This window comes from Gobio gobio (genome assembly GCF_949357685.1).
Source record: "Gobio gobio genome assembly, chromosome: 20".
Lineage (NCBI taxonomy): Eukaryota > Metazoa > Chordata > Actinopteri > Cypriniformes > Gobionidae > Gobio > Gobio gobio.
The window spans coordinates 8,544,944-8,561,056 of record NC_137113.1 but is presented as its reverse complement, the minus strand read 5'-3'; the positions used below and the strand labels follow the sequence as shown (position 1 = coordinate 8,561,056).

General features: G+C 42.0%; 1 protein-coding gene across 19 annotated transcripts in view; it reads left to right on the top strand.

Moving 5' to 3' along the window:
• Window positions 1–16,113, top strand: part of ebf3a (EBF transcription factor 3a) — a 98,320-nt gene that overhangs the window by 63,674 nt on the left and 18,533 nt on the right. For 6 of the 19 annotated variants that reach the window (XM_079801720.1, XM_079801733.1, XM_079801723.1 and 3 more), the window contains exons 8-10: window positions 1,274–1,391; window positions 7,247–7,377; window positions 8,452–8,578. In XM_079801720.1, coding sequence (XP_079657846.1) covers window positions 1,274–1,391; window positions 7,247–7,377; window positions 8,452–8,578 — 376 coding nt within the window. Of the gene's footprint in view, window positions 1–1,273; window positions 1,419–7,243; window positions 7,378–8,451; window positions 8,579–16,113 lie in introns of all 19 variants that reach the window. The other 13 variants (XM_079801732.1, XM_079801724.1, XM_079801719.1 and 10 more) reach the window with 3 other exon arrangements.

The window sequence follows — 16,113 nt, the reverse complement described above, 5'->3', positions numbered from 1 at the left end:
GCGTATTGAACCGCGCAAGTCATCTTTAGTTGCTTAAGGTGTGAAAACAGACTCTTTTTTTTTCGGAATGGAGTGATATAACTTATTGTTTTAATAATGTAAAGCCCACAGGGAGTTGTTCCACCAAACCCAGTAAGACTGCAAAAACGAGCAACTTTTCCCTTGTTTCGCTCCCTCCTGCTTGGCTTGGAAAACAAACAATGGGCACAGGTTCAAGCTCCAGCGCTTAGCGAGGCAAATGTGTTTGCGGTTATTGTTTCGTAGGTGTGGAGTGGTCGCACGGTTGTCAGCATTCAAAATAAAGCCTCGCTGGTACCGAGGAGAGAAGTCAAACAAACAAAGCCGTGTGTGGCGCGTGTGCGTCCGTGTCCAAAGGACCCTACTGATCAGAGGCGCGCCGGGTTCATCCGCTAACTGTACTGAGACCTGCTCTCATGTTGAGTCGACACCACAGGCCAAAAAGGCTTTTTGTGTTCGTTTTCTCGCAAATAAGACCCACAACAAAGAGTAAGCTGAAAAAAAAAAGGCCAGCGGTTTCTGATAAAGACCCCGCAGAAACCCTCAGAAGTGTCCTTCTTGTTTCTCTGGCCTTTAAGTGCTCAAAGGCCTCTGGTCAAAAACAGGCCTGATATTTTTTGGATGCCAAATTATTCATTTAGTTGAATGAAGTCGATTCTAAGTTTAAGAGGAGTCTGGTTATATCGAGTTCATATTTATGGTAAGAAATGTGAAATAATTAGTGCTGGCAAATCGATTAATCACGATTAATCACATCTATTTTTGTATGCCTATATATGTGTATGTGTTTATATGTATATTTATACACAGACACACACACACATATATAATTTATATATACATATATTACATATATTATACAAACAAAAACCTTTATGTTTGATGTGATTAATCGATTTGACAGCACTAGAAATAATGGATTTCTACAAACTTTATCATACCAAACTCAAAATAATATAAAGCTATGCTTTTTTAATTGTAAGTTATTTGATTGATTAGTTGAAGGCTTTCCACATAAATTTTAACCATGGAATACAGCAATGTTTTCATTATTTGGAACAATGTTATTTTTTAAGTTTGTGATATTTCATATATTCAATATTATTTGAATGGCGATTTGAATGGAACTTCGTTTTAAAGGTCTATTCATACCAAGACCAATAATGTGAAGCAATGCATCTCTATGATCTTCTTCACACAGGCCCACTGTAGAGACTGAACATGCCATCAAACAATCTTTACGTTTTCTTCACAGGTCGTTGTATCGACAACGGTTAATGTGGACGGTCACGTGTTGGCCGTGTCGGACAACATGTTCGTCCACAACAACTCAAAACACGGCAGAAGAGCCCGCCGCCTAGATCCCTCAGAAGGTACGGCCACTCCTTATCTGGAGAATGGTAGGCACATTTCCCATAACACTATTATTTGCAGAGCTTCTCTCACTTTCACCCTCTGTTTTCCTGCCTTTCCCCTTTTCTCATTTTTAGCTCACATTCTTTTAGTCATTCGCCTCTTCTCGCTCATCCACGAAACATGGTAGTGAAACTTTAGAGGAGACATGGCTAGTTCATCTCTAGAGAATATTCATGCTTTCTCTGTTTGCTGAAAAAGCATTTTCAGAGCTTTCATGATGTTTCTAACTGCTTAATTCATTGTTAATATTATTACTGATGTTTTTGCAGTCATTTAAAAAGAAATATAGTTTTTGCTATTTTTTATGAATGATTTTGGGCCACATTTTTAATTTTTCTTATGTAGCTTTTGTTGAAGTTCTGAAAATGGTGTGTGATGGTTTATGCAATTTTTATCACAATTTTAGCAAATTTTTGGGCTAATTTCAGTGTACTTTTAGCTACTAATATGCGCCGCTAGTAAGTTGAATACATTTTAACGTGAAAATTCAGTGCAGAAAATGAACTGATTTCACCCAGGCTTGGTTTTAATCTTTACAAAGCAAGTCCTCGGATGGGTAGAATTCAGATTTTGCTGCTTTGTTAGACTGAGCTGGTTTTGATCACTCTACTTCAGCATTCAAATCTCTGGGCTAAGCATTAAAACAGAACATAATCTTTGCTCATTAAAAAACATAACATTAGTATTTTCTTTGTCTTAATCAGTCCGTAATTAGCATATCAACCAAAGCTCCAGTAATATTTAATGATGCAAGAGAAATCGCATCAAATCCCGACTCGTGTGAGACCAAAAAAAAAAAAAGACAGCAAAAATATTTGTTTTCTATTTCTCGGCCTTTCGCATTAGCGTCGGTGAAAAGCACTACAGAAGTAGCGTAATTGAACGTTTGTGCCCTGAGCGCTCGAGTGTTTGGTATGCTGACGTATTGTTTGTCTCTCTGCTGTAGTCGCTTGATAGTAGGTGTGTTTTCCTTAGCAACCGACTTTAATTAGGAGAGCAATTAAGAAGGTTGAGGCCTCTCCCCTCGTCTGCCTGAGTCCCGTGAGACCGAGGGAGAGCGAAAGAAAGAAAAAACACGGCCCAACCCAAACACAGCCGAGGCTATCCTTCTTCAAAGCTTGGTTTTATTGTAAATCTTTTTCTTAGCTTCCATTACTGTGTTTACAACCATCATATAGTTTCAGCGGTTTTATTGTCAGAAGAGGATGTGCATGGAGAAAGTATGTTTCAGAATTCAAAAACTTTCTTTCGTACCCATTATTAGGCCTCACGTATGATAGTCACGGTCAAATTTAAATGAATTCATTCCCTCTCGCGGTGAATTCTGACAGCACTGTAACAAGTGGTGCCGATATTCCAGACAACTCTTTTAAATTTCCGACTGTTTTAAAAGCTCACCTCCTCCTTAAACCCCCACCGGCCTTCTCTCACCACTTAGTTACCTGCTGTTTCACCCGCCCCTGATGGCAAATTTGGGCCGTAGTGAATATTACAGCTACCTATCTAATATCTGGCCCTTTAAGGGCGACCGGGGGGCCGTTAAAACAGAAGGAAAGAGTTTCGGAGCATCCGAACTTGGCGTTTAATCACTTCTTTAAACTCGAGAGAATGTTTAAGACTTATCATTTGGCTGAGAAGGAAATGAGAGAAAGGTTCAATCTGTCATCTCTTTCCATTCAAGAGCCTCTGGCACACATGTACAGGATATATAGTCGTAAAATATAAATTTGCCCATATTTACGGTCGAGTCCAGGTCTGCGGCGCAGATACAGGGTGGTTTCGATTAGAAACACATTCTTGAAAGTGATAAATGCAAGCTGAGAGAGCACGAAAGCGGCCACGGGGAGGTCCTACCGTTTCTCCCGTCCTCTCGCACTTTTATCTAATCATCTAATTCAGGCGAATTTTCCCGGACAGTGAATTTACTCTGTCTTCTGATCTTCAACTTAAAGTAATTCCCTTCGCATGGCCCAGCGGACCCTCACCGTTGCTGTGCTCTCCGAGCACATGAGCCCCTTTCATTATTTACAGCTGGAGAATGAAACCTGGGGGAGGAGAAAGAGGCGAGCGCACACTATAGGAGGGTTTCTTTTGCATTAGCGCCATTTAGATACGCCATGCAGAAACATATGTACAGATTCACACAGGCGCGAACATGCGCGCGCACACACTCGGATCCAAACGGCCCCATCTGCACGTAGCCAGACACAACATACACAATCGACACCCCGCTCCTCCTGGGTCCAAATGCACACACGCACGCACTCCCCGATTTAGTAACCGTTTAGTGTTCATTCCGCCAAAGCGAGGAAATATAGTGATGCACAAAACCGAAAGGAGTAGGAAGACATTTAGAGCAAGAAAAAGAAAGTCTCTCTTGCGGCGCACACGCACACCCCCTCCGGTCTGGGCCTACAGCTCCGGGTTGATTTGCATACCAAGTGGCGGTAATGTTGTTAGGTTTATGCAATAAAGACGAGCGGTCGGCGTCTGTGAGGCCGTAGCCAGTTAGAGAGGACAGATGGGCCGACGTGAGGTAAGAGCTCTAATCCCATCAGCGCCGGGATCAGCCTGCCATCTGGACATCCCCTGCACAATTACAAGACATTTTACGCGCTGGAACAAAGGAAGGTTGCAGCAGGCAGGATGGGACCTGTTAGAGTGCCTCAATATTGGGGAGTGCAGCGAAGAAGGTGACAAACACGCCGGCCGCCATGTTGCCATGGAAGACGACTCAAGTCTGATTAAAGCTTCACACCAAGACGCCGTGGTGTTCTGTAAACAATACACACGGGAAAACACACACGCACACACACACACACGGTCTTGCTTGTTGACCGTCCACTTCAGCCAAAGGAAGCCGGATGAAACAAAGCCAGCGATTTCTCGGGGCGTAAAGATTTATTCAATACATGTACACATGCATGCAGATTCCTTTTTTGCGAGACTAATATAATAATTTAGCATTCGTTTTTATTCTTTTACAAATGTTACCACACTTTTACAGTCTCGATACCATGTGCACTGGCGACTAAAAATAGGGATCTCATCATGTTGCATGCAAGTAGCATCCAATTATCATCTTGGAAATAAAGTTTAAAAATTCAGTAATGTTTTTAAATAATATAATATTTCTCATATTTCCAATTTTATATAATAAAATAAAATTCATATTTATAATGGTAAATATTGTGAATTATTGTATTATTATATTTTTTAAAGTACGATATTATTTGTTGTAACCCAAAAATATAAATGCTTTGTGGCATTTTGGCATATGCCAGGCGATTCGGATTATCCATGCATACAGAAAATCTGCATATTGGGCACTTCAAAAATACTCCAGGTAATATGTCAGTATGCTATTCTGAACATAACCTGAGCCACATCCCCTGCTAAATTGTTCTCCCTTGTTAAAACACGTTCCTGCCCGTCACTTCCTAGTGGAGTGTTGAACTTGGCCTCTCCGGGCCGCCATAGACCATGTCTGCTTTCTCCAATTTCCATCATCCGCTTGAGTGCATTTCGCACGTATATCATTAGCTGACGAACACAGGCTGTGTAATTCACTCCTTTATGCTTCCCATTCAACACATGTTCCCTCTCTATATTCAAGCAGAATGTATGCAAATGCTCCGCGGCGGAGAGGGGAGAGGTCTGGCAGCCCTTTCTCTAGGATGGCGGGGGGGGGGGCGTTGCGAATTCCGAGGCAATGCGTGGTGATCTCAGGCCACAGCTGCCAGACTGCCCCTCTCGTGGGCCCGTTCTCACCTCGCACACGCGCAGACACGCTCACGTGCTCGCAGCCCCTTCCTTCTGCTCACCTACACAAAGTAAATTTGTTTACTGTAATTTTTGGTGAATGATTTGCTATAATTGGTTGCGCTGATGAAGGTCAGTCCCTATGAGGAGTCGTGTCTGTCTTTGGAGACTTGATCCTCTTTCAAACGCTCTGCCTGCAATTAAGAAAAGCAAATGTCATTCCCAAGCCTTAGAAATGAAAATTTGTATGAACTTATTAGCATGAAGTCAACAGCTCTAGTTAAGGGCGAGCTCCCAGTGTGTGTGTGTGTGTATGAGCGAGCTCAGGGCTTCTGGTGCTCTGGGAGCTGAGAGGAATGAGTAAATATAACCTCCACTAGTCCAACATTAAGGCAAACAAAGAGAGCTGCCTTGTCTGGGCTGTTCTACACAACAATACCTAATGTTGATTAACTAGGGCCGCTAGGACAGCAGAGAGACAGGAGAGAGAAACACCTGCACACACAAGGGCTTAACCTTACAGGTTTACCTCATGTAACGGTCATAAATATATCATTTATTGCATTAGTGGTGGAGCTTAATAAGTACTCGAACAAACCCCTAACCTTAAGTATTACATTTGGGCACGGAACATGTCCCAGACCGGCGATCCAACTTCACCTCGTGAAGAATTAAACAGACAATACAGGACTAACAGGATTATTATTATGATTTTAATATTTCTTGATTCAACCGCCCAGATTCATTGTCAATTATTCAACAATTATTATAATATTCAATTACGATATTAATATCGAATGAATGTAATGCACATACAAATATTAAGTTAATAGTATTTTGGCATTTAAATCATTAAGAATATAATGTGAGAGCCGCATTAGTGTTGGCATAAGAGGCGTGTATTGAATATTTTTTGGTCATAAAATGATGTCAGAGTCTGCGGGCTGATGAAAATGATGTCAGACACTTTTAATGGAGGGGAGAGATTTTAAGCTGAGAGGGTTTCCAAAGAGGCCAACCATCTTCTGTGCATTATTAATAACCTCTCCGAGACCTTAAAATCTAAAAGCACAATGCCATTGTTTTTTCCCCTGGAAAAGAAACGAAGGGAGTGGGGCTGGAAAGCCGTAAAATAAAATGAAAACAGCTCAAGGTGAAGGGCTACTGTTGCGGTTGAATTGTTGGACAGTATTAGAAGTGTGTTGTCATATTCGCGCTCGCTTTGCCCGGGAGTTCGTATTCAAAAGGTGCTTTGGAGGGGGGTGGCAGAACAGAGTCAACAGAGTGAAGAGGAAAAGCTGATCAAAGCACACAGCGCTAAGATGTTAACGGGGGGCGGTGGGATCGAGTCGCCCTGCGCCTCTTACAACTGTGGTAGTAGCACCCCTCGACTCTGCAGGGGTGGAGGGGGGCAGGACAATAATGTATGCTAATGAGCCATTGGCTAACTTCACAACAAAGGCGGGGTCAGAGCCACGACCTCATTCTCTCGTTTAAGAACACGTGTACGTCACCATTAGCATGATAGCGTACCAATTTAAACCTTAAACTCACAAATCCCAAAAAGTACTCATTACCAAAAGATGAGACACTGGGAGATAAAGGGATGGAAGAGAGGAGAAAGTTGGACGTTTTGAAACCAAAGGCAAGGTTTGTGGATAAAAAGCCTCGCCCCATTAGCGGGTGCATGAAAAATTGAAGTCCCGCTTTTTTGCCGTCCCCCCGCCCGTGCTTTGCTCCACGACCTTTTGATTGACTGATCTCAGATCTGTGAAAGCCGAACAGATAAACCGACAGTCCTAGCGTGCGCAGTGCTTAATCATCAGCAACGGCCGCATTTGCTCTAACGCATCTGTACGATGTTTTCATTGTGTTAGGGAACAGTTTAATGGTTGATTTCTACAACGCAAGCCTTTTGTTTTCACGTGGCCCAAAACATTCATGCTTTTTTTTTACTTTAGGGTTTCATTACCCATGATCTGCATGTGGCTAGCGCTTGTCCGTATAAAAACGGGATCCTGAGTTGTGCTTTTTGTCCTGTTATAAGCAGCTACCCCGTGCATAAAGGCCATTAGCCCGAGTGAAGGCTGGACCACTGGAGGAGCCACGGTCATCATCATCGGCGATAACTTCTTCGATGGACTACAGGTCGTGTTTGGCACCATGCTAGTATGGAGTGAGGTAAGACTTTGGCATAAAACCCAGATAATTCATTTTATTGTGTACGAGATATTTGCCCAGCCATTTATTTCTGTTACAGCCTTCTAATGAACTTCATTACATTCTATAAAAAGTGATTACGTGAAAACTGTGATTATGCACAGTTTATGAAGCCCTGCTTCTACCGATTTAATGCAATTATGCCGCCGTCCCTTTATTGTCTCTGTACATTTACTTTTTGTTCATTTCACGCCACATAAACATATAAATAAGAGTGAACTAAAGGGATGCCGAAGCTGCGTCGTAATTAGTTCGGAGCTAATAAAGACTTCAGGTTAGTGTGTTCCTTTATGAGTTGATAAAGCTGTCTGGCATATATTTGTCGGTTGGAGCCTCAACGAGCCAATCAGCGTTTGTTTATTCGATTTTATTTTATTATTTTTCTTTTCCTAGTTTAATCACAAGAGCAGATAAGGAGTTAGATAAACAAACTGCATGCTAAACAGCCCCACAATAAGTCCACAGAGGCCTCCGCCGCGTTCCTTGCCGAACCGTGAGGTCTTGCAAAACAATTGAACAATTAGGGGTGAAATATCTCAGAGGGGGAAAAACGAGCGAGGGAAAGCAGTGAAGGAAAGACATATGGAGGTGATTTTAACAGGACTCCTGCCCCTTGGCCTTTCCCGGGCTCGGTGTAATCCAAGGACTATTTGCTGACGTTAACTCTAAAGCGAGGAGAAAAAAAAACTGGACGGGTTCGTTTTTGAATGGCTTGTACTTGACGGGATACTTTACCACTCAGGCGTTCAAATTGATGCAACAATTAGCACGGTCCTGACAGAGTTTGCCCACTGTCTTTCTTAGCTGGTAACACCCCATTTCTGAGCTTGAAATGAACATTAACTCTCAGTCAACAAGAAACATGGAAAGGGTGTGGGCCAGAGTCACTTCTGAAGGGTCGGGGGTTGCTTGACAATTAGTTAAGCACTGGAGCTCATTGGTTAAATGTTTTCATTGCATGCCAGGTGTTTCAAACTATGCAACAATTGGTGTAGTTTGCATGGTCCTAACCAGGTTGCCCATTGTCTCTTAAAGCTCATTACGCCCCATGCCATCCGAGTGCAGACCCCTCCAAGACACATCCCGGGCGTTGTAGAAGTCACCCTGTCCTACAAGTCAAAGCAGTTCTGCAAAGGCGCGCCGGGACGATTCGTGTATACAGGTGAGTCGCAGTCATATCAATTGGCTTGTGTGTTGGTTTCCTCCATTCTCTCAGGCTTTATCCTTAAGTGCTGAACCCCAAACGGTGTGAGATGCATGCCTCTGTAACCCTATCATAACGCAGGGCAATGGAGTTGGGGGCAGCTGCCAACTCCAGTTAATCTCAACACAACTCCGACCCCTTCCTGTCCTCTACTTTGCACAAAAACACTAGTGTTTCTTGGTGCCCAGGTTACTCATGTGTGCGTACGTATGTGTGACCAGCTCACAAGGTTGTGCTTTGTGCGTCCGGGTGGAATTTGGGCCGGTTGTGTTTTTACGTGGTCTTAGATGAGCGTAATCTCTCCCTCGGTACAGCTGATACTGGAGGTTACACGGTCACACCGTGTTTGACCTGGAAGCGGTGTGTCTGATCCCAAATTGAGTAGGACAATGAGATAATAATCAGGAATTACTCTCACACTCAGGAATGTCAAGGAGAGAGGGAGAGAGAGAAAATGACACAGAGAGAGAGAGAAAAAGGGAGGTGAGGAAGGGGCCCCGGTCCCCCCAGGCAGCTGTTCCCCATCTCAACCCCACCGAGGCTACGGGCCGATTCTCCCTCCCACATTTAACCCTCTCAGCAGGGGCAGGGCAGAGGCCAACGAGCCCCTGCGATAATGAAACCCGAGAACACAGGGCAGGCTAATACCAGACCTGCTCAGACATTAATGTCTGCCATCGTTAAAGCCGCAGAGACTCTGGGACTACACATGTGCTAATGCTAATAAGCACAAAACAGGGAGTCAGTGTCAAATTCAGCACACATTAGAATGTTTTGACGAACATTTGCGTCATCAACCCTAACAAAAATTGACTGTGGTAAACCTAGTTTCCGACCAAAGTTTCAATGTCCGAAACAAAAACAGCCCAGTCAGTCAATTACTTAACCATTACTTTTATTTTTCTATCTATCTATCTATCTATCTATCTATCTATCTATCTATCTATCTATCTATCTATCTATCTATCTATCTATCTATCTATCTATCTATCTATCTATCTATCTATCTATCTATCTATCTATCTATCTATCTATCTATCTATCTATCATCTATCTATCTATCTATCTATCTATCTATCTATCTATCTATCTATCTATCTATCTATCTATCTATCTATCTATCTATCTATCTATCTATCTATCTATCTATCTATCTATCTATCTATCTATCTATGCATTGAGTCCTACAAATATATTTTACATATACAGTGTATTGATATTTATACTGCATAATTATATTGCCTACTCTAAGTTTACTAGAGGCCGTTATAGAAGACGATCCAGCGTCTGTCACCCCCACCTTCCCCTGTCTTTATGAAATGTTTGTTTGTTTTCCCTCACTGATCCTTGTTCCTGCTCATCAGTGAGGAGATATAATTACTGGCGGAGATTTTGAGGACTTAGTTAATTATCCCCTCGAATTAAAGAAGGGAAGTCACAGACTACACGCCCCATACCTCTCATCTTCTGAACTCCAATCCCCATAATGCCTCACCTCCCTCTCTGAGGTCACAAATGACAGGCAAATCACACACACACACACACACACACACACACACACACACACACACACACACACACACACACACACACACACACACACACACACACACACACACACACACACACACACACACACACACACACACACACGCTAGACTGGATTCATTCCATGCTGTTATAAGGCTTTATCAAACCGGTTGACATTTCAAGTCAATTAAATTCCCCTTTAAAGCATATGTATTAATGAATGTTCTTAAATAAGAGACTATATCAAAAGCAGTACTTGTAATTATGATTATTATCTTTAAGCAAAGCTCAGAGGTGCATTTTGCTTATGTTTTGTTCATTTCTAAATTTCAATTTTTTCCCTCTCCTCCAATTTTCAGTTCTTAAGCTCTTATATTGATATTGATCGAAACAAATTGCTTGAGTTTATGCCTGTAATTAGTTCATAAACAGCCGCTTTGAACTGGAAATGCTAAAATGTTCGCCAGTTATAGCACGCTCTCTCTCTCTGTGTGTGTGTGTGTGATTGTTTGTTAGTGTGCATTTGCTAAATTGTGTAAGCGTTGGATATTTTACAAGACCATTTTTAAATAGTTATAAATTGTGTTTTTGTTGGGCGTCACAACACTTCATGCTGACCAAGTGTTGTTTTTTTCTGAGGCAGACACACCCTTACTCTCATCTGATACATCACGGCCAATTAAATGCTGTGGCCTCCTTTTGCAGGGGTGTAGTACCCTCAGATTTGGGTTTGATCATTAGCAACCATCTTTTGATTATTATATGCATATGATATATTATAAGCAAGCTTTAGGAACATTACGATTTTTTGCATTGTGATATTATTGTCATGACAATTAACTTAAATATATATTTTTTTCCATTATTGTGGAAAAATTGTGTTTAATTGGAGATCAATGTCTCAAATCATAATGGTCCCAAATATAGCCTTCATTACTGTTTAAACGAAATCTAATTTCTTGTGATTTTGGGAAGATATGTTCTTCATCGCCCTTTGGTAGTGCTGAAGGTGTCGTAAAAGGTCCTTCGTGTCGGCTCAGATGTGGTGGCAATCGCCTGTCAGAGTGCCGTGCTACTTTAAGAGTCGATAATTCTCCTCCATCACGGCCAACACAAGCCGCCTGTCTCAGAGGTCAATGCTCTTTAAACAAATTACTCTGCTCAGACTCTGAAAGCGGCTCCTAATGTCCTCCGGTACTCTCCAACGCCTCTTGCTTTGACACAGCTAAACAGCAGTGAAATTAAACACGCCGCAGAGATCCACCAAGACCTGGGGACATTAAAGAGGGCCAGTGATGGGATGTCGGCATCCCGTAAGGTTACGCAAACACGCGAGAGGGTCTTGGTAGTTTATGAGCTGCCAGAACTGGGCCTAAAACAATGTGTTATTCAATAGCCGTCCATTAACACTCTGATCTACCGCGTGTTTGTGTGTGTGTCGGTCAGGCTATTTACAGCTCCGGGCTCTTAGCATCTTCATTTAAAAGGAAACACTGCAGCGGTTTATTGAGTCTGCATCCCTTTGTATCCTTCAAAGAACTGCGTGTTCTGTTGGTTTTTTTCATCTTTAACCTTGTATGTTTGTACGATCGTGTCTTTTGTTAACACAAGGCCACCGCTGCGCCATCTGATACCTGTATTGGTTATCCATTGATCAGGTCTGGCACGGAACAGCTTGTCAGAAGGGTCCATAAAAAAAGAGAGGGGAAAAAAATCAAAGCAGGACGGCTGTGTTTGTCCCTTTGCCAATAGCTCTCAACTCTCAATGCTCTCTTTAGCTGATCTGGCTATTTTAAAAAGCCCATCCAGATGTTCCCTTTTAAATTCCTCGTGAAATGGTTTGATGAGTGTTTTTTTTTTTTTTCCTTGTGTCGATGTACAGTATTTCCAAACGAAATGAGAATTTGGGCCAGAACAGATCTTTTATATTTGTTATTTTAACAATATTACGATCATTTAAAGATTTTCTTTAATAGACTGAATACAGTTTTGATTTTGGCTTTAAGCTAGCTATCAGAATTGGCAAACACTTTTTCTCAAAAGTACCTTAAAAGATAAGCAGGAACGTCCCTATAAACAAATTGAATTGGCAGAGGGTGCGTGGGAATACATTCCGTCCGTCTCTGTGACCCAAATTTGGAGGCAGCGATGATCTCCTTTGGCTCCTAACAAGGGGAAAGTGAGAGATATAAATTAAGATATATATGTATGTGAGCGCTCTGGCTCTAATAGACACTTTAAAGGAGGCAGGCCTCCTGAGCGCTTTTACAAACGATTCCGAACAATGACACCAGCCATAAATAAAGCTCAACGTCGGACTCTAATTGCATCAAAGCTATTGCTTTCTATTTAGGCATGGTCACTGGTGACCGCGGCCTTAACGCTCCACTGGAGGCCAGGGAGAGAAGGAGAAAGAGGGATAGAGACGTACGGCAGGAGCCATCACCCCTCCAGACTATTTGTCCTAATCAGTGACACCCATTTACCAGAATTGGCGAAAATGAACTATACTTCATACAGAAATCGTACACTTACCGGCCTTCATTTGTCAAGGCACATTCGAGGGCCAGTAAACTTTTCCTTTCCTCCGATGGGATTGTAGACATGCATCAAAATGTTAAAAAATGATTTGCGAGGGAGGCCCGTCAAACATTTATCACAACTCGGGAACATTATTTGCTAATTTCGAAACCTGCGGCGTGACAGGGTGCTTCGTCTTTTAATCCGCCGTGACCGATCTGGACCCTTTCTGTTATTAGTACGAGTCAAGCGTTTTTTCTGCTTGCCATTTCTCGCTTTTTCCCTCCACCTCAGGACCCCTCCCCTCTTTTTTGGCCCCGTCTAACGAGACTCATTTGTCTATCACGCCGGTGACAACGTCGCCCCATTCGGCTCCTCGAGACTTTGACCACAGCGTGCTCTCGGGCTCTCCAAGGGCTCCCAGCTCCCGGCCTGTTGATTGGCCGGCGGCCCTGATAAATCACAAAGTTTCCTTGTCAAGGTGAAGGTATCGACTCAACTGCGCTGAAACTGACAAAACGCACAGAGGAGGAGACGGTCATTTATCACGGCACAAAAGGACAAAGGGGTCATCTCGCCCCTTCACTCACTCTGTAAAGATGCCCGTCTAGATCCTGGCACGCATGCACACGGGCACGCTGGAACCAAGCGCAGGTCTTCATTAGACTAATTACTGACATTTAGAGGCAATTAACCTCTGACGTGTTTCAAATTGTAAAGAGTGGATTTTTTCTTCTGTACTTCCGCTCTGGTCCACTTCAAAAGGCTCGTTCACTTCTCGAGGAAGTCCATTACCGCTCGAAGATCTTCTAGTGGGGTCTTTGTGAGCAGATTGGGAGGGGGCGGTTGGAAACAGGAAAGATGGTAAACAAATCTAAACGGTGGCACATGAAACGGCATATCAGCGAATGATCAGCCAGCCGTTTGCACTGGGCTATCTGTCCATCAGACACTCGTCCCCACCCACTGCCTTTGGCCTCGCTGAGCACGAGCTGCATCTGATAGGACACACACACACACACACACACACACACACACACACACACACACTCCAGAACTAGCAGAAATAATCAGTAGCAGGGAGGAAATGTAAACAGAGGTGTTTGAACGCAGTCCAGGAGTTGTTTCCCTCTCCGTCTCCATTATGTTCACTACGTCAAGTACAACAAGCAGTCTTCCACACTTAAAAGAGTGCAAAGGGCTCAACATAGAGAAAATCATCTGTTTTGTAACATTTACATATAGCAGCAGAGTTGTTTGCCATTCAGAATTGAATTGAGAACGCTTTCAGGAAGATTTGCAAATTCAAATGATTTGACAGTCAAAAAAAATAAAAAAATTAAATATCATAGAACTGTACTTTTCAGTTTGTAAAGACAAACTTTAAATGTGGACTAGACAGCCTTATTTGAAAGCTTTGAAGAGTTTAAAAAGCCTTGAAGTTTAAAGGATAGATGCATGAAATATTTTGACAAATATGATTATTGTTACTGCTGTAAAACCATAATGAATTAATGACTTTCAAATTTGAAGTCTTTTATAATCTCACTGAATTAAAAGGGAGAACTTTTAAGACACTTATGTAAAAGACACTAGTCCAAGATGATCTATTTTAGATGTAATAATGTATTGCTTTTTAAACGTCTATGGAGAAGAACACTTGGCGACTCTCTATCGCGCTCTTGTCTAATGATACAAGTGTACCGGGGAGCTGCTCGCTAATAACTAGAACCAAGACCTGAGTCCTTCTCAGCAGATGAGAATTTTTCTTCTCAGACAGTTGTTTGAGAAATATTATTACTTCAGAGAGGAGCGCGCCATTATTGTGAGCAATGTCACACCATTGGGGATTGTGGTGATATTTTAACGCAATATTGTGACAAGCTACAACTCTATAATAAGCAGAGGTCCAAAAAAGATTCAGTCAACCTCTGCATGTGCTGGAAGGGTCGAATGAACCCTCTCTCCTTAAAGAGAGTTGCACTGGAGTGATTTTGGGTATAATTGGCCCTGCTGGTTGCTATTTTGGCTCGGTCCATTTTTTTTTTTTTTTTACCTCTGGCAGCTTTAAATAGGTTTGTCCTCACTTAGTCAGAGAAATTAGTCATGCTCCAGTGGCCAGCACTGGTCTGATGGATGGGGCGCTCTCTCGTTCCCAAACATCTTCCCGTTTGCAGCCCTCTGACCCGGGACTAACCCGCGCAAGCCACATTCATCGCCAAATTTATTTATAGATTAATGAGAGAAGCCACAAAGTATTGACCGGCGGAGGAAAACACAACTCATCTTGAGGACGAAACGCAGCAATAATTTAGCGGCCATCGATTTCCCCCCCTCCCCACTTCATCCATGTATTGATCTTCATTTTACAATATTCATTTGCGTCTGCGATCAGCCCAATTCGATTTGATATCGGCGAGCCGTTTGAGTCAGGTCCGCCGGAGGTGAGCGAGTCACATGGATGGAGAATGCTGACAAAAGGAGGAGAAAAAGAGAAATTGAAGGGTTGGAGGTCTTTTTTAACCTTCCTTGTTACAGAAATAGACTTGAAATGTAATTTCTGTCAGGGAAATAAAATATGAACGGCCTAGATCGCGAGAGTGGGCTTCTCTTGTCCTGTCGACACTTTATCGGTGGCTCGAGCGGCCCCCTCTCTCTCTCTCTCTCTTTCTCATCATCATGCCTGTATCGGTTCAAAGTTCATGAAATTTCTATGAGCATTGATCTGCCTCCATTGATTTTTTTTTCTCCCACACTCTTTTTTTTTTTTTTCACGCCGCAGATCTTTGAAATTTTAATTTCCGGAGTATCTGAATTTCTCGGAGATGAAATAGCTTCCTCGGAGACAGCTGGCAATAAAATGAAGAAGTTAGCGCCACGTCGAAGAGCTCCAGCTCTCTCTGTCTCTCTCTGCCCCCCCCCCCCCCCCCCACCATCTCTTCTTCTCTATATTGCTCTTCTTCTTGCTCAAATCAGGCTTGAAATTCAAAGCACTGTAATAGTACAAAACTAGTCAGCCATCAGCTAATTTCTCCCTTTTTAGGTGTGTATCCCTCGTTCTTTTCCACTTAAAAATCCCACTAATCCCAATCGCTTTTCGTTTGGTTTATCACCTAGTCTACTTTTAGTCGCCTAACATTAGTCTTTTTAATAAAGCATTTTAAACACAGCTAGTCAAAAGTTGTAGTGACCAAAAATGTTAAACATATCAAAACGCATTATATATATATATATATATATATATATATATATATATATATATATATATATATATATATATATATATATATATATATATATATATATATATATATATATATATATATACATCTAATATAAAAGTATAAAATGATAATAATTAAAAAATATTACTATTTTTAATATTTTTTTAAAGAAGTCTCTTATGTTCATCAAGCAGTATTTTATCAAAAATACAGAAAAAA